Below are 24,223 nucleotides of genomic sequence, written 5' to 3' on the forward strand. Positions count from 1 at the left end.
GAAACCTCGACCGCATCCTACATCCGTGCGGAGGCAAGATGGCTCTGTTGTCAGCTCAAATCGACAATTAGGCATGAGAGCTGACCTCCGCACAGCGCGAACGCGACTTGGCGGATTTAGAGCTGGCCAAGGATGGAAGTGTCATCCAGCAGGCGGCTAGGCTTGGGAGATGGTTGCTAGGAGAGTACACCGTCACAGATTTCAAAGAGACCACACGCAGTAAAGAGGTGGCGGGGCGCAGGAGGCGCACCCGACAAGCGTGGCTCGACACGGTCTGTGACGAGTTGGAAAACCACAGCGCAGACGAGAACAGCGACCATCCCCTGAGAATCATCAATAGGGGGGGAATATCCTTGACAGTTATGTCAGGGACATTCGCCTGCCCGAATGAGGACTCTGAGGGTGAAGCCAGCCGCCAAGAAGAGGATGAGCTCGCACCCAGGAGCAGGAGGAGGGGGAGAGGCAACGGAGCAATCCGGATCTCAGGTCGTAGGAATCCTGCACCGGGAAGGAACCTCAGGAAGAATTATTCTTGTGTGAAGCTTTCCGGAAAATAGAGTACCTGAAGGAGGGAGTCGACCGCAACCTCAAGCTGGTAGGTCGAATCCTAGAAACCCTTCAGACTCTGCAAGGAATACAAGGTGTGTGCGGAGCACGAGGCACAGGACATGCGCCTACGAATACGAGACGTAATGCTTGAGATGGTCAATGCTAGCCGTTCTTCTCAGCGCGATTCGGTTCCACCGCGCTCCAGACGTAATATGGACTTTCAGGACACATTCACCTGTCACTACGATTCTGGGATTCCGGGAAGCACACCGGCTCCTCTAAGACCACTACCCAGGAGAAGGGACGTCACCCCACCAGAAGCCCTCTAAAGAAAAGGAGAAGAGGATCCGGAAGAGTATGGGAGATCCGCACCTGTTCGACAGAGGAATCGAAGCCGATCATTTGGCACCGGTCCTCAACTATCCTCAGGGCTCTCCACAACCCGAGATGTTGAGAAAATTGTCCGCGGATGGAAATTGAGGTTTGGGGGTAGTAGGGCAAAGAGCATAGATACTTTTTTTCAAGGTTGGAAGATCTGCGCGTGGGCGCAGGGCTAACTGATGAAGAAGTGCTTTGTTCCGTATCAGAGATCCTCGAAGGTAACGCGAGGACCTTAGGAGGTTATGCAGAGTTCGTCGCTGACGCCAGGGATTGGTTCGGCACTAGTACGCAACAGCAACAAAAGCTGTTGCAGGAAGCCCAGAACCGGTTCCAGGGTGAGGACGAACTAGTGCGAGACTACGTGTCCAACCTAGTGGCTCTCGTAAATAGATTGGAACCACCAATGCCATTGGAGTGGTTATTAGACATTCTCTATGCAAATCTTCTTCAGCTGCGTCGGAGCGAGTTGACGTGGATACGCGAGTTTAACAGGAGAGCGACCGAGGTACAGAACACATTATCTAACGGTTGTCGTCCAGGTGTATTCGCCGATCACAATTCAACGATCTTCCCTCAGCACGCCTACCAGCCGGAAAAAAGAACGGCTGGTAATAAATCCCAAACCGCTGCAATGGCTAGCGAAGGGAAGGCGCGTGCGAAGTAAGGAGATCCACAGCGAGGACAGGGCGTAGAGAACACTGCCAGGAGGCCTACCGAACAAGCATCGGTATCGGCTACGTAAGCTTCCACTTCTGATAAGAAGATGGAAGAGCGTCTGGACGGCATCAAGCGGATGTTGCGCAAATTGGCCAATGAGAAGCAAGACAGCCCTCCAGAACAGTGTAAGAGCCGATGGCGTGGGAGAAGGAAAAATTCTCCTTCTCCCAGGTCTCCTGGCGAGCGGCGAGAAGGACAGAGGTGGAAGATCGACTTCACCAAGCCTCTTCAGTGTTCCACTTGTGGCAAACTGGGATGTAGTCGTAAATTCTGCCCAGATTGCAACAAGGGAAACGGCAAGGAGAGCGAAGAGAAGAGGTCATCTTCGCGCCTCCAGTAGATTCGACCTCTCGCTGCGGGTCGCCGATGGGAAACAGCAAGATGTCGACAACCCAGGGATCCAAACAGGTCCTGGAAGGGCATCAAGAGAGCCCGGGGCCTAGCGGTATGTTGGAGCAGAAGGCGATCAAACCTGATGCCAGCCCTCGGCAGAATAGAGGAGTGGTCATTCTGGAAGGGTCAGATGGCCACATACAAATTGTGGAGGAGAGGGAAGACTCCAGGGAGAGCCTCTCCACACAAAAAGCTCCTCTGCCGATGGGATCCACGAGTAGAAGCAAGCCCACTGTAGTTGCAGCAGCGGAAGGGAAAAAGCCGCTGAAAAGCACGACGAAGGGAGGCAAAGATGCGACTCGTGGATATGACTCTGAGGATGAGACCAGGTGGAGGTTGCGGGTAGACATAGGTGACTTTAAAATTAGAGCACTCTATGATATCGGCGCCTCATCCACGGTCATGGGTCAATTAGGGCTAAGATTGGTCACGTGATATTCCCCTTTAAAGTAGGAGGAATCACGAAGGAAATCAGAGTCGCCATTACGCCACTGCTCACGGATGACTGCTACGTAGGTGCGAACGTTATAAGAGAGTTCCGCGCAGTTTTGGATCCCGACAAGGATGAATTATGGCTTGAGGACGCCCAGGTGAAAGTACCAATGTAAGTGGCTGGAATTGATGGTACGGCATTTCTCACACCGGTAGGACTGTGGGAGGCCACAGATACACAGCTGGAGGAAATAGAAGACCTCCTTAATTGATTGATTCCTAACGGAGGTCAGGCTTTAGGCTGTGCCGTGGGGGTTGAGCACGAAATAGATGTTGGAAATGCTCCACCTATCAAACAGAAATACTACCCAGTCTCTGACAGGGTGCGAGAGAAAATGCACGCGCTCTGGTCAGGGATCTGCTGGAAAAAGATATAATCCAACCAGCGACCAGCGGGTGGGCAAATCCAGTGGTGATGGTAAAGAAGTCTGATGGAAAGTATCGGTTTTGCGTGAATTACCAAAAGGTAAATGCGATTACCAAACCTGGTGCCTTCCCTTTACCATATCAACGACATCCAAAGACGGATAACGGATGCAAAGTTCATATCTACTCTGGACTTGAGTAGTGCGTACCATCAAATTCCCCTAAAGGAAGAATGGCGTCCGATATCAGCGTTTACAGTACCTGGATTAGGGCACTTTCAATTCAAGAGAATGCCCTTCGGACTGTCTTACGCATGAGCGACATTCCAGAGGTTGATGAACAAGATGATAAGCCCGGATATGGATCCATTCGCTTTTGCTTACCTTGACGACGTAATTGTGGTTTGGCCGTCCTTTGAGGAGCATAAGCGGCACCTAGAAATGGTATGAAGGGTAATTCTAGGTGCGGGCCTAACCATCAACAAAGCCAAAATTCACTTCTGCAAGACGGAAGTCAGGTATTTGGGAGTTCTTGTGAACCAGCACGGAGTAAGACCAGATCCAGAGAAAATACGACCGATATTGGAATATCCAACACCGCGGACTGTCAAACAGGTGAAGCGATTCAAATTGTATTTTGAAATTGTACTTTAAAATTTCATTTTTCACAAGTGCTCAGAAGCTGTTGCTTTAAATGAGCTAATCTTACTTTTAGCGCTACCCAGAAACAACGACGTGGACGTAGTAAGGACTGTTTCTTGGGGTCCTTGATTAAAGTGAGTCCCCTTGCCTTTCACTGTTTGGGGTGCTTGATTAAAACTAAAAAGGTTCTTCTTGTAATTATAATTTACCATTATTCCAATATTAACATATTTTTTTCAGCCTTATCTATTTCAAGCTTAGTGTTTTTCATTTTGTATATCAAACTAGAGATGTATGGATTAGATGAAATAAGTAATTTATGAATCAAATCGGTATTAGTAGCGATTCTACTACACTTTCTTGTATTGAACTTTCGGTAATGCTTCACGTTCTTGTTTCGAGATTCCTGAGATTCTTCAGATAATAAACCTATTGGAATTAGTGCAAAATGGTTAATGATTTTATCTCCTGCAACGATTGCCGATAATCGTTAGGACTCGCGTAGACTGTCGAGCGTGGCTAAGTGTTATAGCCGTGATCGGCTTAGGGTAGAGAGAGAGAGAGGGTACGTTAGGCGTAATGACCGGGAGGGGAGAGGTAGCGAGCCATTATGACTGTGTCCTTCAGTCCGGCGACATCGCAGCTTTTTACGTTTGAAGCGACAATGTGTTTTTACTTCCGAGTGATAGACAAGGAGATTGAGGGGATAATTGGAGAGTGGAGTGACGAGTGCGCACACTGTTTAACGTGTGCGGCGTCGGCAGCAGTGACTACAACCTCAGTTGCACCCACGGGCAACGCAACAACATCAGCGAAGGGCAGTTGCAGAGGCAGTTCGTTATCTTAGTATAATCGGATACGGTTGGCCACCGTATCCTCATCGATTCAACGGTAAGTGCGCTGCACTTTGAAATTTGTTTTGCGTGCGATCCCGCGCAGCGTGCGCGGTGAGCTTTAGGTAGCGTGGGTGCGACTAGTCCACGACGTCCGCGAAATCTACTCTCTCTCTCCCCGTTCAAATTATTATGTCGTTACTGCGTGCGCCAGACTCTCGGCCAATCGTCCCTTGTACAGGGTAATTTCGTCAAATAAAGTGATTGAACATCAATAAGAGACGATCTTATTATTTCGTCTCACCTTGTCCGGTGTCGGTGTTATTGTTTATATTTGATTCGAACGCGCCGGTAATCCAACACGGATCGCGAAAGTCATAGAAGGAGCTATTCGTCGACCGAGTTGTCTGCAGTGGCCGACGGAGCGCTGGCAAGCAAGCGCATCAGCGCCCCTTGCGGAGAGTTCGCACACCCAAGTTGGATCTCCGAGAGGACACGGCGCATGCGTACACCGGAGCGAGGTGAGTAAGTGTGCTTGAAGCATACAGCTAACAGAGCACCGTTTGGCCGTATTGATAAATACAATTGCCCGGGATTTGCGACTAAGCGGTAGCCTGTTACACTCCATGATAAAGTATCTTAGGTACAGATACTGGCATATAGTACCAATTATATAAATTTATATATAATTGTAAAGTTTATTTTGCATACAACTTGAATTTCATGGTGTCAATTTTTATACCACATGCAATAGTTTGTATATGATTCCAAATCTGACGATTAATTGTTTGTCGACACCTGTTATTTGGGATGCCAAGTCAGGATCACGAAAAAATCTTCTTGCAGTATTACAGTCATTGGAAGATCCTATCCCTTGTTTTGGGTAATCTATAAGTAAACCTGTTTTATCTTTGAACATTTTTTGGATCCTAGTATTAGCTAATTTCATTTGTTCTTTTTCTTCAATCGATTTTGCAGCCCACTTGCAGAAATCTAATATATATGCTATATGAAGAATACATTCCATAAATCGTATCCATGCATGTAAACTTGATAAGCCAAAGTTAAAATTATCAAGTATCTCAGTTTTTTTCGATAACTCATTCAGATTATTCATTTGTGATGGTGTTGCTTTACATATTACACAAGATGCGGATGAAGGTGTATCTGTTAATGTCTGTACGACTTTTCCATGTATCATAGTTAGATGCAGCGAGTGCTTTACATGAATTTTTATACCAGCAATCTCTAGTGACGTTGGTGATAAAGCGTTGATTTCAGATTTTATTCGAGCTACTTTATCACGAGTGTTCTCTGGTGTTTCTTTGATATATTCGAAACTGATAACTCGGCAATATCTAGTCGAGCGAGATTGTGGATTAGACTAAATTTTTTTTCTTAAATTTGGTATATTTTCTTCTAATGTAAGCGGTACCATAGAGATCATAAATATACTACTGTCTGATGTAGTGCCATCATTGAATTTTTGTTTATATTCACTCTGATCAGAAGCACCATCACATCCCCATTTACAAATCATTATAAGAGATACTTCAGTTACATTTTTAGGTATGAGAGAAATAACAGTAGGTATTTGTAGTAATTGCTTACATGTATAATCTAATAAAGCTTGCAAATCAATAGAAACATGTTTCTCAGTTATTAATATACTTGAAGGTACAGGATAGCATTCTGCTTTTGCTTCTGCAAGCTTTTTATAAGGTATAAAAATATCTGCATTCTTTTCTTTAGATCGTTTTCGAATCGTATCATACTGCCACCGAGATAACTTTGTATCCTCAATAAGAGCTAATGATTCAGTTTCGGTAAATGAAAGTAAGTTGCATTCTTCATTATTTAAAAGGCATTCAATAACATGTATCAAATGTTTCTTTCCAGAATCTCTTAAGTTTTTATAAAAAGCCTGTTTTATTTCTTCTTCTGAATAACTTTCAGACAGAAGTAGTATTTTTCTGCGCTTAGTAGATTTATAACTACCTTCGTAATTATCTAATGATGGTCTGCCACCACTTGGGACATCCTCGTTAAGATCAATAATAACATTTTCTGATAACCACTGGCAATTTTTATTTCTAAATACATTTTCTTTGTAAAATGCAGAAGATAATTTCATTTTGAAGATGCGCAGAAAACTAAGACTAAGTTTTTTTTTTTACGCGCGATAACTGTTCTTCGTGTAAGTCAGGATAAATCGTATTAACATAACTGATTAAGCAATCAACATTTTGTTCATTTTTGTCGACTTTGAACAATACGTCACATAAGTTTAAGTGGGGTAGAGTAAGAGATTCCATTTTAAAATATTAAGTGTGATGTAAGTGTGATGTAAGAATACTAATAATACTGCAAGTATGCACAAGTCTTAATTTTTTTAAAATACACCAAAATTAAAAAAATGGGCTCTCGAATGATTGTGATGAATGAATGTGATGTGAATGATTATAGATAATACAATACAAATATGACTTATAAGTATTATTAATGAATATTACTAATATTAAAGGAAATTATTTAGCAAATTTTAACTTAAACGTTATATGTGGTTAAATTTTTTATACATCTTATTCTTATTGATAACGACTACTGTTATTCCATTTCATTTACAATTTGAGTTACTTCAATTTGACATATTCAATTTTGCTTGTTCTAATTATAAAAATATTATTTTATCTATAGTTTTTTCTTGTAATATAACTGATTTAGGTTTGTAAATCGATCTACTCGCAATACATTATAATAAGTTGCATACTATATAAAGGAAAATAGACAGCCATACATAGTTGTTTTAGATTTCACCATAAACATAAAACAGTAACTTTCAAACTTTTACCATTATAATCTTTCAATGATGTAGAATAAATTGCGATTACAATTTACTGTATAAGTATTTGAAATTACACGATTAAGAAATTTAAATTTATAATTGACACAGAGCTTACATATTGAAATCTGTTATTTAAAAAAAAAATGATGAAGTCAGGATAAAAAGACATAATGAAGTGCAATGTGTTAAATGAATTCTACGAGAGAGAGAGGTTTGTGGGTTTGGAGTATTGGGTTTGTGGGTTTGGGGTTTGTGGGTTTGGAGTAATGGGTTTGTGGGTTTAGAGTATTGGATTTCTGGGCTTGAGGTTTGTGGGTTTGGCAGTTTAGGGTTTGGGGTTTTGGGTTTGTGGGTTTGGAGTATTGGGTTTGTGGGTTTGGGGGTTTGGAGTTTTGGGTTTGTGGGTTTAGAGTATTGGATTTCTGGGCTTGAGGTTTGTGGGTTTGGCAGTTTAGGGTTTGGGGTTTTGGGTTTGTGGGTTTGGAGTATTGGGTTTGTGGGTTTGGGGGTTTGGGGTTTGGGGTTTTGGTTTGTGGGTTTGGAGTATTGGGTTTGTGGGTTTGGAGTATTGGATTTGGGGTTTTGGGTTTGTGGGTTTGAAGTATTGGGTTTGTGGGTTTGGTGTTTGGGGTTTGTGGGTTTGTTGGGTTTGGGAGATTGGGGTTTGGTGTTTGTGGGTTTGGGGTTTTGGGTTTGTGAGTTTGGAGAATGGGCTTTGTAGCTGTCTTCCATGTAGTAGAAAAAAAGATCCTCACCAAAAATTATAAAGTTTGAACCAGATTTCATGCCTCTAGGTGGTTTTGAACCTATTGACTACAATGTGCGTCGGAAGAGGCGAACGATTCCGCGAATGCGTGCGAAGATCCGGGACGCGATTTACCAAGCGAGCGGATCGAATTAGCAGCCTCCACGGTCGTAGATAATAATCCCACCGATACGTCGGATTTACCGATATCTACCCCAACCAAGAGAGGTCGAGATCGACCTCGAAAGGTCCCAGAGATGGTCACCGGTTCAGTAAGAGGAAACAACTCTGCCATGAAGGAAACAAGCGGGAGTGGTAGGCCTCCAAAGACCGTGCCCGTCGTGCTAAGGACGGTTGGGCCGATAAACCCGAATGGTAAACGATGAGGGCCATGACGTTCCCGCAAAGAATCGCGAGGGAACGTATAACTCGGTGGGATGCGGCCTATATTAGGGTTTTTCTTCGCGCAGGGAGTTTCATCCGAGATTTTTTGTTTTGAATGTTACAGATGGACAGGAGAGTCGTCGTCGAAGAGGAGACCTTCGAGGTGGTCACGCAGATGCTATTAGATCTGCAAGTGGGCCTTGATGCGAATCAGTTAATTGAAGATCTGCGGAACTTCGCCAAGGTCCAGTTGGAGGGGACCACCCGAAGGGAGCACCACAATGCTTCGGTGGCAGACGTTTTCCGGGATTCATCGTGGGTCGCCTCGAAGAAGGCTTCCTGGGACGCTTCGTCACAGACGGAGGACCAGGACAGTGTCGAGCGTCCCAAGTCCACAGTGGTCCAGGGGGTGCAGACCCCCAAGTCCGGCGTACCCCAGACGTCGGACAGTGCGAGCCAGTGCCGAGGACCCAGGGAAACCTGTGGGGCATCGCACTGGGCCTACAACCACCCCCGCATTCCGGAGCAGCCTACTCTCCTCCTCGACTTCAGACACGTACGTCTGGGGATTAACGAGGTGGAGATTGCCTGGCGCGGTTCGCCCAAGAGCTTCAGTCAGGTGCTCCTGCACCTGAGACGCTTCATGAGCCGCCAGGGCGCAGAAGAACTGCTCGGGGAGTGGGCAGAGATGGCTCAGCGTCAGAGGGCATACGGAGAGGCCCTGCTGCGGGTGGACAAGGGACAGGAGCAGAGAGCCCTGGGAGCTACTGGCACTGGACTAATGCTCACGGTCCATGTGGACGAGCGTATGGCTCCAGATATCACAATCGTGGTCAGGTCACAAGATGGTCGTGCGACCGCCACGGTGGGGACGTCACTATTACCGCCTCCCAAGGAGGCAACGTCCAGCAGCCCCCTTTGACTGCTGAGCAGCCTACACAAGATCGGGAGGCTGCTCAATCTCGATCGCAGCTGAGAGGCTGCTTCATCTGTGGGGAGCCTGGGGTGACCAACTCCCAGCGGTGCCCGAAGAAGGCTACATACTGGCACTACTCGAAACATCGAGCGCCAGGTGTAGCCAAACGATGATGTAGGCCCTGGAGGGCAATAAAATTAGCCAAAATAAAGAAGGGAGTTTGTTATTTGGTCCCTTTCCTTCTTTATTTTTTCAGGTTCCTGATGGCGGCGAATCGCGGGTATTCGTCCTGCCCAGGTAGTCAGGACTTGGAGGGGTCTGTAACGGTAGTCGATTTAATTAATCGAACCGTTCGCGATTCTGCTTCTCGCGCGTTAGTTATAACAATTAAGAGAGAGAGGACGCGCGCGATCTTTTGAATAAGCAGTTACGCCTAAGCTGCTCACGCGAGTTTACCGCCGATTTGTGTTTCGCACTTAGTTTGGCCAAAATAAAGTTTCCTTGGGAGAATTATGTGCGTGTGTGCAACGACAGTATTGCAGCAGCAAGCAGCGGTGCAGAAGCAGCAGATTGCAGCAGATAAAGGCAGATCGAAGTAGCGCAGCTGATTAATCGAGGGGCAGCGACAGTTGATATTTTCCATCAACAATTACGGCTGATCACCGTAATTGCACCGCATGGTAGGTGCACCCTCCGTCATTATATGCGATACAAAATACATTCGATATTTTATCTAATCGTGTTAGCATTATATTTTGTATTCGCGTCGAGCGTTAGTTCGCGGTAGAATTCGAATCTTCTCTCTCTCTCTCTCTTTCTTACCGAACATAGTTAATTGTAAAATCCTATTCGCGTGCGTAGTCTTTCGGCCCTACAAAGACTGTAGTAATTTTTATTAATTAAAGTCTGTTAAATATATTCGCCGTTTTCGTAATTTAATTTTCCTAGTAGCTTAAGTAATTGAAAAAGGCTTAGGTTTTAATCCATTTACATCTAGGGGATTAAGAAGATTAGGAGTAAAGTCGCTCACACTTAAGACTCATCGAGTGTCACAAGACACGTGACTTAAGGTGAGTTCAACTCCGTTTGATAGAAGACAATTAGACATATTAGACAGGGAAATATCAAAGACAGTAAAATTAAAATTTAAATAAATTTCTAAGTTTTCAGTTCACTTTTAATCTTTTTAATAACGCATAGATATTTAGTAATTTTGAGGAAAGTGATTTAAGACTACTTGTTAGAAAAGAGTTGCTTAGATTGTCTACGAGAAATAATAAATATTATGATCTTTGAATAAACTTTTCCATTGCAATCATTTATTTTATTGTAACGTCGGATAAATGATATTAATTCTGAATTTTATTTTTTACTTCTATTACGACTAAAGCGCATCAAATTGTACAAAATTTGGAACACAATTGGAAAGTGAAAATACGTTGAAAAATTTCTCTTTTCAAGGTTCTTTCAGATTTCTAGAAAATACAAGCTGACCTACTAGCCTGGAATTTAAAAAAGGCTATACGATAAAAATCTAGTACTTCATTGCGTGCTTCTATATGTCCTTGCACTTATGGCATGGGGTGCCAATGCCTAAACCCCATATGGAGCGCAGAGAGAAAAAAAAGATATAAAACTCTTCTCACGCGTTTCTCTTAGAGTTTCACTTTTCCGTTTAGGATCATATAAAAATTTACAATAACAAAATATGAATTTGTTTATTTAGATGAATTAATTCTATAGGTAAAATTAGTCGTAATAATAAATTTAGAAAAATCATTTTTATCCAATGTATAGTTACGCGTAAATAGACAAAATTAAGTTGTATAATTTTAAGTTTCAAGTTACTTTCTATTTAAGAATCGATTTCCATTAAGCAATAGCATTTTGATTTTATATATTCACTTCTGTTACTAAAATTAAGCAAAATTGAAGACGAAAACAAATCAATTTTAAGTTAAATTATAAATAAATAACATTTGAAAGTTAAAAATAACTCTCAAGTTGTTATTTATACATTAGACAAAAAAATAAATAATAGTTAAGTAATAAAAATTTTGTTAAGTCCTTGCACGTTATAAGTTTAAACAATAGCGTATTTTGTGCACGATTTGGCATGAGTAACTCCAACTTTGTTGGAAAACTCGAGAAAAAAGTGCAGTCTACGGTGTCTTTCACTCTTGAGAGAAAATTTCCACCAATCACTTTTGGAGTTTACATTCCCAAATCTTTCAGAGTCTCTTGCGGTTTTATTTTGAAAAAGAGCGCATCCCGGGGGAATGAGTTCAGTAGTGTGCGAACTGTTTGCCACTGCTACGCCATCCACAGTTAGGACTGCCACGCTTTCCAGACCTTCTCTCTCTCAGTGGCAAAGACTAGTTTAGAGTCAAACATAATTTCATCCTTTTCTGTTGTGGGCGTGCAAGGCTCAATTTTCAAAGTTTTCAAATTGTGAGCAAGGATTTAAATCTTCAATAAAAGTAAGTTTAAATTAAATTTATAGATCACATAACTTCCTTTTAGTAACCTGTCTTCAAATCAAATTTCCCCCATTCCGTATCGCTCGGTCCTCTTGTTGCAAAACAAGTTGGATACAATTGATACTTTGGTTAACACTCAGAACTTGGATCAATAAGATCTTCATAGTATTGAGTGGAATCTATAATTGATAATTCTCTGTGCCTTCTGAAAATATTGACGCTAGAATAATCGATTTAGATTCAGGGATTAGAAAAGAACCTGCGCCGTGCAGATAAAATTTTCTGTATTTTAGCCAACATCAATCTTTCCTTACCCGGGTAAAGTGAAAAATCACAGCCCGAAAAGGATTAGAAATTCCCACCTCACAAATAGTAGACGTAACATTATGATAAAAATTTAATTAAACGTAGGTGTTAAACACAAAAATAAATTAGTAATATTCAATTAGATAGTACTTCAGAAAATTTCAGGAATATAAGAATACTAGAATGAAAAATTAATAAACTTACAGATTTTTCGATATCGATATCCAGAAATTCATTTGACACTGCTTGAATGTGGATATTTTTATCAATTTTCGCATCTCTTTTCATACGATTTTCAGGATGATTCAGAATTCTATTTCGGCCAATAGGTGTGAACTCCTGAAAAGAAGTATAATTTAAGTGATTTATGCAATCAAATCTCGTTGACAAAACAAATTATTCGTTGCATTCATTTAAATTCTCAAAGTGTAATCAATTCTTGCTATAAAGATTGCATTCGTTAAGCGCTGCTTTGGGGGCATAAAAGTAAGCAAGACAGTGACATTAGAGAGAGAAAGAGAGAGAGTCGACAAGGAGCAAGCCAGCTAGTTTGCTATAGGCGAGGATAGGTACGAGGAGAGAGGGACAAAACAGGACGAACCGGCAGTAGACTATCCGGCAAGTAAGAGTCACGTGCTTCAACCGTCTTTATATTTTTTGGTCCTTATAAAGTTACCTGTTGCTTTTCAACAGGGCATCCTCATAACCCAAAAGAAACTAAAAGGTAGTGGTGCACAGAAAATTGCTAGTCAAAAGTTGAAGATAATAGCAGGGTCAAACAATAGTAATCTTGAGTTCGACCTTCAGGTTGATTTTTAAGGTTAAATCAAAGTGGTTTCAGTTCTTTTCATGGAAATCGATACTTATTATTTTCTTAATGAGAAAATACGTAAAATGTGTTTTTTTCTGCATGAAAAGAGTCTTTTAAAAAGACGTTAGAAAGCATGATCTTCTTTATTTTTAAAACAAAATCTTTTGAAATTCCGAAAATGTTTTTTTAACTAGGCCGAGTGTTGAAAATAAGTGTAAATTTTATATCAATACAAGATTAGTAACCGAATTATAATCAAATCACAATTCGTTCTATTTTTCATATTATACAGGGTGGACCATTTTCACCCTTGCAGGGGCAGCGTATCATGTTTGATACATCTAAATTTTTTCAGTTTTTTATCCATACCACGACCGTTCTTAGCTCAATCCCTCTCGAATAAATTTATATACTATCATTAGTATTTAGGCTTCGTAATACTTTGATTACAAATTTGAAAATTTATTTATTCAATTATTTATAAACAATCAATGACGGAAAATGTTCAGTTTTTTCGAATAAATTTGATCTTGGACGTAGTTTTCAAGATAATTACATGTGGTGGTGACCTTGACTTCAAACTTGGAGATAATTTTCAAGGTCATTTGAAGGTCAACTCTGTTTTTTTAAATCGAACCCCCTATTTTTAACTCCGGATACGGAATATGAAAAGAGCGGGAAATTCTACGTTCAAATGAGGTAATAAGTGGGATTAGAGATAGCATTAAAAGTAGTCAAGATATAAAGAAGAAAGCAAAATACGACAGTGCTTGAATCATAATTGTTTAGTGCAATAATTTATTTCGATGTATCTTATTAATTTTTCACCATATACGTTTTATACGATGTTCACATATTGTCGTTTGTTGAGTGTCGAATTATAATTTTCAATAAGTCACTAAAAAAATATTTTTTATTCAAACATGCTTTTTTTCAAAAACTACCGCTTATTCTGTTCTCAAATAAAAGTTTGAAATAAATAAAATCCTAAAAATATAAGTACAAAAGTTGCTCTAAAAAATAACCAATAAATAACGATAAATAAAAAACTACCGATCCGGCGAGTGTTGAAGCGTTAAAGAAACAGTACACTTCATTTGATTTTGCTTAAATGGTTAATTAATTTAACATGAATATTGTAACGGAGAATTCCGGCCGTACCCGTCTGGGCTGCTCGCGACCGTCCGCACAAATTATTTATTCGGGGATTTGGGAAGCAAAAGACGTTCCCACGACTGAATAACGCGTCGAGCATAAACACGTTAAACGCACAGATTCGGAGTCGGGATGAGGAGTGATACAGCGGCGAATAAACACCACAGCGGATTAATACGCTAGTCTTTCATTGTCAACAAACGATTACAATACGGCAACCTCGGACTTACACACTACGAGCGGTACAATAACAAACGCGAACGCGAACGTGAATCGGTGGCTGGTCAGCCTGCCGATTCCCTTATAAAAACTAGATATTATACAAATGCCCGACAAACACTTTTCGCTGATAGGCTATTAACGGGTAGCCAGCAGGTCAGCTGTGCTACCAACCATAGACTGACGCCCAAACATGCAAGAGAGAAAGAGAATCAAGAGAAAAATACGGCACCGACCTCGACCTTCAGCCTCTCTGACGGCTAGAGCGCTCTTCAGTGTGACGTCACTGGTGTGCTCCTCGCTGACCGTCTCGCTGATACTTGTTGTCGCCACTATTTGTTTTCTCGCTCCACAATATTGCCGCCTCAACCGCAACCCGCTCGTTGATCGTTGTGGCTGCTGTCTTCGCCGCCCTTTTATTGTCCTGGACGACAGCCCGTCCTGACTGCTCGCGCACGCACCCGCGCACCGGTGCCGGGTATACTTCGGGACACGGCTGGGCGCGACCCAGCCTCACTCTCCGATACTCGTCCGCGCACCAGGCGTGTCTCCAAAAACGAACAAAACGTTGACGAGGTCTCGAGGCCAACTCGAAAAACCGTGACCTTTCGGTTTATCCGCGCGCGCGACTTTCTCTGCTCATTGCTTAGCAGAGACTCCCGAATTTTCCGCGGCGATCCGCAATTCGAGCGCTCTCTCTCTCTCTCTCTCTTTCTCTTTCTCTCTTCTTCTGCGCCATCTGCGTCGCTCCAGTCGTCAGCTCAGCCCGTGTTCAGCACCTCGCAAACAAAAAGTCCAAGCATGAGTGTGTGTGCCAAACGTACACACTCTCAGCCTGGCACGGCGCACGGACATTTGCGAGAGCTAAACGGACGAGATCGGCCTAGCCGAGATTCTCCGTCACAATATTAAAAATTCATTTCAAACAAATAATAAACATACGACTAGTATTTTCAATTATAGTACAGTAGTATTGACATCGTTAATGTAACGGTCCTATCTATGAGCTATTTTCGTATTTCGCTGAATCACTGCAACCCGCTAAACTCATCAATCTGTTTACATCAATTTGCATATTAAATGGCGCCACCTCATATATTATGTGATTGTCTTAGTAGCAGAGTCAAATTTCATGACCATATAACGAGCGTGACGTCACCTACTTATAGATATAGATATAATAGTTTTTTCTATTTTATTAAAATATGTTAATTAAAAGTAATTTTGATGAAACAAAGCATTTTATATAGACTTTAGGACATAAATTTAGATTATAATAATTTTAATTGCGTTTAATTACTAAATTATATTGAATTTTAACATGCAAAATTAATTTGTTTATTACATTGTAAATATTAATTATCAGAATAATGCAGATACTCTAAATTCACGATAAATATCTTAGAAACATGAGTAAGAATTGGTTTCGTTGATAACAGTCTAATTATTACTTTTATCAATAAACAATTAATAATTTATTTAAATATATAATTTGTGACGGTAAACGTCCTATTAGCGCTAGCAGCCCAACCATGCGGCTGCCTGCGAGGGCAGCACCTATCGGTTGGGGAAAATGTGTGTAACGAGGGAATTCGGCACGAGACGGGACGGAACGCGCGCGAAGATAAATGAATCAGTCGAGGATTAGCTATACGATCTTTCAGCCGTTTAACAGCAAGTCAGAGTTCTCCGCCAAAAGAAAAATCTCCAAAGGAAATAAGCAGTGAGCCCGCCGATCTTACGAACAATAGGTGTGATATTTCCGCGCTCGCGACAACTGAGTGCGTGTGAGTGAGCGTGAGTGGGTGTTTTCGCCATCGAGGGCGAAAACCGAGAGCGGACTGTGCTCATGAAGGACGGGCGCTAACGAATTTGCCTTCTTTCTCGTTGCGAGTAGTACGCTCAATACAAAGGTAAGCTGGCCAGTTTAGTATCGTGATTTCTTGTAAGATTGCTAATAACTAATCTCTCGTGCTCAGTAAAAAGCGTGCATGCATTAACTCGACGAACAAAAAGCCGCGAACGCTCCGACACTGCATGTTATTGACGCGCGCGCGCTTTGTAAACATAAACACGCGGGCCGAATATATTGTGGAGAAAAGAGAAAATAAACGATCTCGCATGTGATATTGATTGTAATATTGATGTTATTATTTCTCGCCGGTAGAAGGTTGATTGACCGACTCCCGTTCCCTCCTGCTCTCCGGTTGGCGAGTTTGAACGTTTCGACAATTCCGCGCACTCATCGCGCGCATAAATAAAAAGACGGAGCACCGACCCCGTTATAAATTGTAGATCGAAAGCATTAAATTTGTACATAATAATGATAACTTTATAATTTATTAATCTTATGTAACTAATTTAGGATTTGCATTATAAGATTTTACAAAAAACCGTTACAAATACAAAAATTTATTATAATTCAAATGTTATTAACTAATTTAAGCATTTCATTTTATAAATTACTTCTACTAGTGATAAACTATTAATCTGTGTAAAATTTTATTATTGTTTTATTGAAAATATTGTGCTATCACATTAATTAACTTTATTAGTTAATAACTTTCGACGACACTCATTGCGATAATTCTATATTATACTAAAATGATCAATATTTACTTTTGTAAAGTTTACATGTTTTAAAATTTCATTATTGCTGTTTGTTCTCTTGTAAATTTGGAAAATGATTTCGCACAATTGCGTAAACGACTCGCAGAAAGCTGTCCTGCAAAAATAGGCCTAGCCTTGCAAAGTGAGCGCATGAGATTGGATAAACTTGACTAATATCTAAGTTCTTTCTATCAAGTGATTAACTGGGCAAATCCTCTCTTTTCCTATTGTAATTTATGCTCGACTCATAGAACACTTCGCGCTATGAGAAACTTGGGCTGAATCACATCCTTTTATAAGAAAGACTTAAACTCTGCTTATGAGTCACTTCGCACCATAAGAAACTAAGGTAAAGTCTATCTTTCCTTGAAATCTCACACATATAATCATATAATATTTATTATTTTATTTCAAAGTAATAATTAGAAGCATTTTGAAAAACGAAACAAATTCTTACTCATTAACGTGACAGACCACGAGATGATGAACAATAATATAAATAATAAGTGATACGAACATCACATTGGGCGACCGTGACAGGACTCTTGTAACATTAGTTTGCGTTAATTTGTTTGTTATTCATTAGTTTCTAATTAAATATACCGAAAAGAAATAAGCAAATGCGTGCGATGATTTATAAAAATGCATCATTAGAAAAAGAATTAAGTGAATTACGTGATTTATATACGGAACTTGTAAATGCATTTGTTAATCTAGGTGACAATTAGAAATATAACATGTGATTAATTGATACTAGTTTGAGAAATATGATATCGGATTTCGATTTTTTAGCACACACTGTGGAACATATAATGGCATCAAGACCAGCTCCCGGTGCTTAATTTATATTTGTTATTTATTGGATTAATTGTTTAAATATATTTTTAATATTATGAAGTATATAGTTTTTTTAATTTTTTATTAACAATAATTTTGAAAAATAGTTAATTTGTTTATATAATCATTTGTTAAAAATTTTCTATCATTAAAATTAATTGATTTAAAGAAAAATATCATTCATTAAGTTTCAATAAGTAGTTTTTGGATTATTTTTATCTTTTGCATTTCTTTGATTTCATTATTAAAATGTCAAACGACAAACGTTCAATCTATAACTCTACAGAGTTACTGGACCAAAACAATTCTAAACGAACTTAGTGAATCACTAATTGGTCAGGAATTGTCTGTGCAACAAGAAAGAACGCACGAATGGGAAAGGGCCGTAGTAGATGAGTTAAAAACATTTCATACTGATCAATTTAAATAGCAAAATGATTTTAGAACAATTTCGGAAAAAATAAATAATTTGCGTAATAAAGTCGATAGATTGACAAAAAAAATTATTGAACAAAATGAAATAATTAAAAACTTAGAATCAAATTTAGAAAAATCGAATAAAATTATTGCTATTTTAAAAGAAAGATGCGAGGATAATTTCAATGATATTATACGCGTAAGAAATAATATTACTATGGAAATGAATGAAACATTTTCAGTACTTCGCGAAAATATTGATTATACGAGAGGGTACAGCCACCGTGCGCCTTGGGCTGAGCTCTGCTAATTTTTATCGGGTTCAATCGCGGTAAAGAAAGCCGGCGCTGTCTTTCACGGGCCGAAGTTCTCTCTAGTTGGGGTGGATGATTCAAATGAATGACTCGTTAATTAAAATATAATACACTTGACGATCTCATTTATTGACGCCCTTTACAAATAAACGCTACAAGATTCTCTTCGCTGTGGCGAGCGCGCTCGCTCAGCCTTTTCCGCGACCAGAATTCGCGGGATCACGCGAGCGAGATCGCTTAATTTAATTTCAATTTAATCTTAATTTCCGAACACCCGTAATAAGCGAGAGATGGCGCGAAAGAGATAAAACTAATTATGGACCCACCGGGCACCGACGGTCCGTCGGTGGAGAGACGGCGAAAGCGTAATCCAGCAGGAAATGGCGTCCTGGCGATGATCGGTGTTGCTGCAGGAAGGGCCGCCGCACGGCCTTTGCCTCGTGGACGGCGAATGGTCGCTGCTTGAACTGGCTTGGCTTCGAACGAATTCTTCCTTCTGGCAAACGTGGCAATCGCACTAGTGGCAGCAGTTCTCCTGCAGGAATCTTTGTCCCATCCTGTCCTTCTCTAGGCGGCCCTAATTGCTCGAGAGCTCACGCGCAACTGGCCCTGTTCATACTTAATTTTCTAAGCCACTTGCCGCCGCGCTCCCACCTCTCTTACCGTCAAAAATCGGCCGATATCGCTCTCTCTCTCTCTCTCTCGCTCTTCTCGCTCTCACTCGCACTCACGGCGGCACTTCGCTGACCGTCGCGCTCCTCTCTCCCGATCCTGCAACGACACAAGTATGTAGTCGCTATATAGCGTACACTTGGTCGCTGCATTCATGCGAGGAAAGTACCGCACAGAGGGCTAGCAAACATCGCTATAACACTGTCACAATAAAATTAAAAATAATGATAGATATATTGTAAATGAAACTATTATTGAAACGATTAAGCAACCTGCTTTAACATGTCCAGTTTTTGATGATAGTTATAAATATCGTCCAGTAAAATATTTAAATGATCTCAAACGTTATTTGCAAGCAAATAATTATAATACTGCTTAGCTATTATGTTCGCTATCTCAATCTATGATAGGAGTAAATTCTTCGTAATACGATTTAGTACAGCGTGAGATAAAAAACTTAGAAGATTCAAAAATATTATTCAAAGATAAATTTTGGAACACGGAAATACGTAGAAATATTACTTGTGAAATAGAATTCAGTAAATATTTTGGTGGTAATTCACACGTTATAATTCTGCAATACGTAAACTAAACTTAGCATTTAATATAAATGAAAATTTAGATGAGGAAGAATTAATAGATGAACTATCTCGACATTTTGATAGAGATGTACGGTTATTAGTTCAAAACAGACAAAAAGATTTCAGACATTATTAAAATCTCATCTTCTCTAGATAATGATGATTATATTAGTTCACGACATACTCAAAAAGATAGTGGCATAGAACAACAAATTAACAGTATAACTATTGAAAATAATAAGTCAAGTTATAAAAATAGTTAAGTAAATAGGAATAAAAATAATAATAATACAAAACCGATTTCACAAGATGTACCAAATACTTCTTCGGGAAACGCGTAAATGTTGCTTCTCGGAACTCGGAACACAAAAACTTGCAACGAGTTGCAACAGTAAAATCAAGTAACACTTGAATATCAAAAGAATTATTCGCTATTTTTGAAGATACTAGACGTGAAATTAATGGTGAATTATTTGTGACACTAATGATTAAATTAATTTATTTATTTTTTTTATTTTAGGCTTTACTAGCGCCTTTTGGGTAATTATACTTTTTAATAACTCCCACAAGCCATGCAAGAGCCCATGCCTAAGCGCCGTGTCACAAATTATTAAAAAGGGGAAAGTAAGGGAGACTCTTTCGCTCCTCTGAACGGTGACGATGGGCCTCGTCATGAAGTTGGCATTTTGGATATTTAATGGAGAGGAAGGGAATAACGGGCGCACACAATGATCACTCTCGATATTCTTTAACCATATTTGTTAATAATCATATTTAAGCATATTCTCAAATGCTTAACAATCAAAAGAGCGGCGACGCGGATTCTGTCCTCAAATATCTACACCAAGAACGTCCGTACCGCGTACAAAGAACCATTGCAGTGCAGATAAAACGTTCGCTTAAAATCCGGCCGTGCGAGCACAGGAGCCTCCGTAAGCGTTCGTTTTAACTGCTCAAACGCCTCCTGCTGCTCGTCGCCCCACACCCACGATTGATACTTTTTGATCACTTTCGTAAGCGGTACTTTGGTATCGCTTTCATTCTCGATGAATCGCGCATAAACCACTCAACCATACCCAAAAATCGACGCAATTGCTCTATGTTCTTTGGCGCCAGGTTATCCAGGATCGGCTGAATTCTTTCCGGACCGGGGCGCAGGTCCTCGCAGTCTAATCGATAGCCAAAATATGTAATAAGAAGTTCGACTTTTCTAAGTTTATCTCTAGACCTACCTTCATTAACCTACACAACACTCGATCTAACCAAGCTATATGATCCTCGAAACTTGCACTAAAATATCCATATACCAGAATACGTTCGGCGAGTACTTCGGGCCAAACAAAGTATCCATAAATCGCACAAACATTGCGGGGGCATTCACCAGACCGAACGGCATCGTCTCGAATTTCCATAGTCCTGGTCCCGGTACCGTGAATGTAGTATACTGTTTGCTGCTTTCCTCTAACAGGATCTACCAAAATGCTGACCGTAAATCGATTTTCGAGAAAAACCGCGCCGCGCAGCCAGTCTAAAATCGAATCGAAGTTAGGCATCAGATATGCATCAATTTTAGTTACTTTATTAACCGGATGAATGACCAGGCAAAATCGATACGTTCCGTCTGCCTTCTTGACGATCACCGGCGCGCTACTCCACTGACTATCCGACGGTCTTATAATTCCCGCGCCATATCCGCATCGTTTCCTCCTGCGCAAAGCTCAAAATCGGAGGCGACATTCGCCTCAGAGGCGTTTTGATAGGCCGCGCGTCACCGACGTCTATGATATGCTTTATCAAGTTCGTCACGGCCGACGCGGCTCCGGGCTTCGGCACAATACTGTGCACGAGTGCCAATACTTGCTCTAGTTGTGTTTCACGATATCTAGTCAATCCCGCGCATTCCGTACATATATATACGCCAATCTATTTTCGTTACTTGCAAGCGGGATCCACGTTCTTGAGCCTTTCAACCTCCATTCACGTCTTTCTATACTCAATTCTTCCATCCACTCGTTCCAAAAATCAACACCGAGTATCAGATCGTGCACGCTCCTCACCACCGCACATGCAGTCAAGACTCCGCAGTTTCCACCGATCTCCAGGTGCAACTGCAGATCTCCGAGCGCACCTGGTTCTTCGCCCGAGACTACCTTCACTATTATAGTCGGAGCTTTCAGTCGCGACTTAAACTTATTCGCTAACCCTGGGCCTACGACGGTCACTTGCGCACCCAAATCAAGGAAAGCCGAGTAATTCGTATCGTTAATATTGATCGTGACGAAAAATCTGTTCTAGACTATATGCGCTACATCCCTATGAATTGTTTTCTCTGCAGCAGAGCTTCTCGAGCTTGCTTCGGCCTTCCCCTCCACTAAAACAAAAGGTGCTTCTGCCACCTTTTCCGGTAAACTCACGTCTTCGGCAACGACCCTACTGTATTCCTTCTGTATCCTACTGTATCCTTCGCCGACCCATTCGTTGCTAAATCGACCAGCGTGGGCGACCTCAAGGAGCATCGCAGCGCCTCCGTCGCTGCTCACTCGACTTGTTCATCACCCCGCTTCCTGACCTCAAAACCCGCTGAAGGACTCAAGGAGCGTATGAACGGCATTTCCGCGGTCCGCTCGACTTGACTCCTGTTCAGCGCTTCGCTTGTCCTGCTTGGGTTTTCGCCCTCAACGGTGCGGCCCCGAACCTACGCTTTCTTTCCCCGTTCGTTCAGGCTCTCCTGTCATCACCTTTTCCGATCCCGTTAAGCCTCGCGGTTTCTCCTGTGCCACGTGTCCTGACTGGAGGCGGGTAAAGACACACCTCGCTTAACGCATCGCCTCTGTGTGACCTCTGCCCCTCTATCGCTAGTACGAGCGCGAACAAAAACCGATTGCAAAAACTTTTCACTGATGAAGTCAGCTACTCTCAATCGTTCGCATCTATTCAACAGATTCTCCCAGAAGATCGCTCTGAAGCCGGTCTGCTCACTACACGCGTCCCCGACTACGAGTATACGATCTAACTCTCTTTTCCTTCCTTCCATTGCCCTATCGCCTGTGCTCAAGCCCGGCGGGTTCTTGGCGGATGTGAAAACCGCCTCGCCTGTCTCGAGCCACTCTCTCCTAGTTACGCTCGCCAAAGCTTGCGCTCTGCACGCCATCCGTTCCCGATGTTCCTGTAACGCCAGCCATGCTCACTCGAGCGAAATTTACGCAGGAGCCGGTGAGCGAATACCGGCCCACGCCTACGAGTTTCCCTGTGCTCTCAAATTACCTGCACACATAGGACAATCCTTGAATACAAAACCCGGCGTATCACAAACCTGACACAATACCGAAGCCCCTAAACACGCGTTAGCATAATGCCATAGCTGCTTACACCTAAAACATCGCGGTGCGCTTTCGCCGCCTCCGCGACTTCCACCAATGCTCCGACCCAGATACTACGCGCTTCTATGTCCACTAGAGTGACCGTTATTTCTCAAAACGCTTAAATACCGGCTCCCGGCATGAAAATCGTTTATTTATATCTTAAATCTAAGAACCAAATCATAAAATCCAGCAAAAGAAAAAATTTTACGGTTTCACTTTTAAAAAAACGTTTTTTTTTTATTTTTTTCAAAATTTTCGCAGTTCCAAGCTCCGCATCTTGTATATAAATATTTTAAGGACCCCCAGTATATTTAATCCATTTATGTGGTTGAAAACAAAACTTCTAGTAATTATTTGGAATCAAAAGAATATTTTTTCGCCGAAACATAGCTTTTTGAAAAAGAGAAAAATTCATTAAAAATCGTATTTTTCGATATTTCGAGTTTACGGATGTGTCATCATTATTGCAGGCCCAAATAAATTTCTCCAAGAGAAAATAGAGTTGAAAACCTTTAATTTTATAGCCCGCGGAACTTCCTAAATACTGTCTCTGTCGAGTTACAGTCATCCAATCTTGATAGAAAAAACGAAGAATGAAATCTACATGAATCGGAAAAAAATCATATCTACGCGCGACTGCAGCGCTGCTCAAGCGGACACTTTCAAAAGTCTAGCGTTCATTCTACTAACAGAGTTGCCAATCTACCTGTGTGTTTATTATCGTGGTTTAGATATGCTCTTCCTATAACATCCTGCTAGTAGTGCAATAACATAAGTATACGGTTTAACTGTATAAAAATCCACTAAGGTATAAACATTTAAACATATTGTCAACTATCAGCTTACTCTCAATGTTGAAAATTTAAGGAAAGTAAATTAATTACTATGCTGTAGATGTTATGGAAGCTAATCTATAAAGCTTGTGTGTAAAAACATCATGTGAACAGTAAATTCTATTATAATCTATGAAGAGTTGTTGCTATCTCACCAAAATATTGAAAAATGAAGAAGTGATTATTTTAGAAGATAATCTAATAACATATATCGGAATTGAATAGTATTATCCTGTAATATTCTGATTGGACAAAATCTGTTCTATTAACTCCATGTCAATCGTCTGCATGGTTCAATATTGAGATGGCTTACAGATATTTTCATAGGAAAAAAGTTATTTTATTAGTCTTTATCAAATTTCAT

The 24,223-nt window shown here is 41.0% G+C and overlaps 1 protein-coding gene across 4 annotated transcripts in view; it reads right to left on the reverse strand.

The window, feature by feature from the left end:
* Positions 1–24,223, reverse strand: part of LOC131675389 (anaphase-promoting complex subunit 1) — an 896,320-nt gene that overhangs the window by 848,263 nt on the left and 23,834 nt on the right. For all 4 annotated transcript variants that reach the window (XM_058954365.1, XM_058954368.1, XM_058954359.1 and 1 more), the window contains exon 2: positions 12,253–12,387. In XM_058954365.1, coding sequence (XP_058810348.1) covers positions 12,253–12,336 — 84 coding nt within the window. In that variant the 5' untranslated portion in view covers positions 12,337–12,387. The remainder of the gene's footprint in view (positions 1–12,252; positions 12,388–24,223) is intronic.

The sequence above is a fragment of the Phymastichus coffea genome, unplaced genomic scaffold (assembly GCF_024137745.1).
Source record: "Phymastichus coffea isolate CEN01 unplaced genomic scaffold, Cenicafe_Pcof_1.1 PCOF00001, whole genome shotgun sequence".
Lineage (NCBI taxonomy): Eukaryota > Metazoa > Arthropoda > Insecta > Hymenoptera > Eulophidae > Phymastichus > Phymastichus coffea.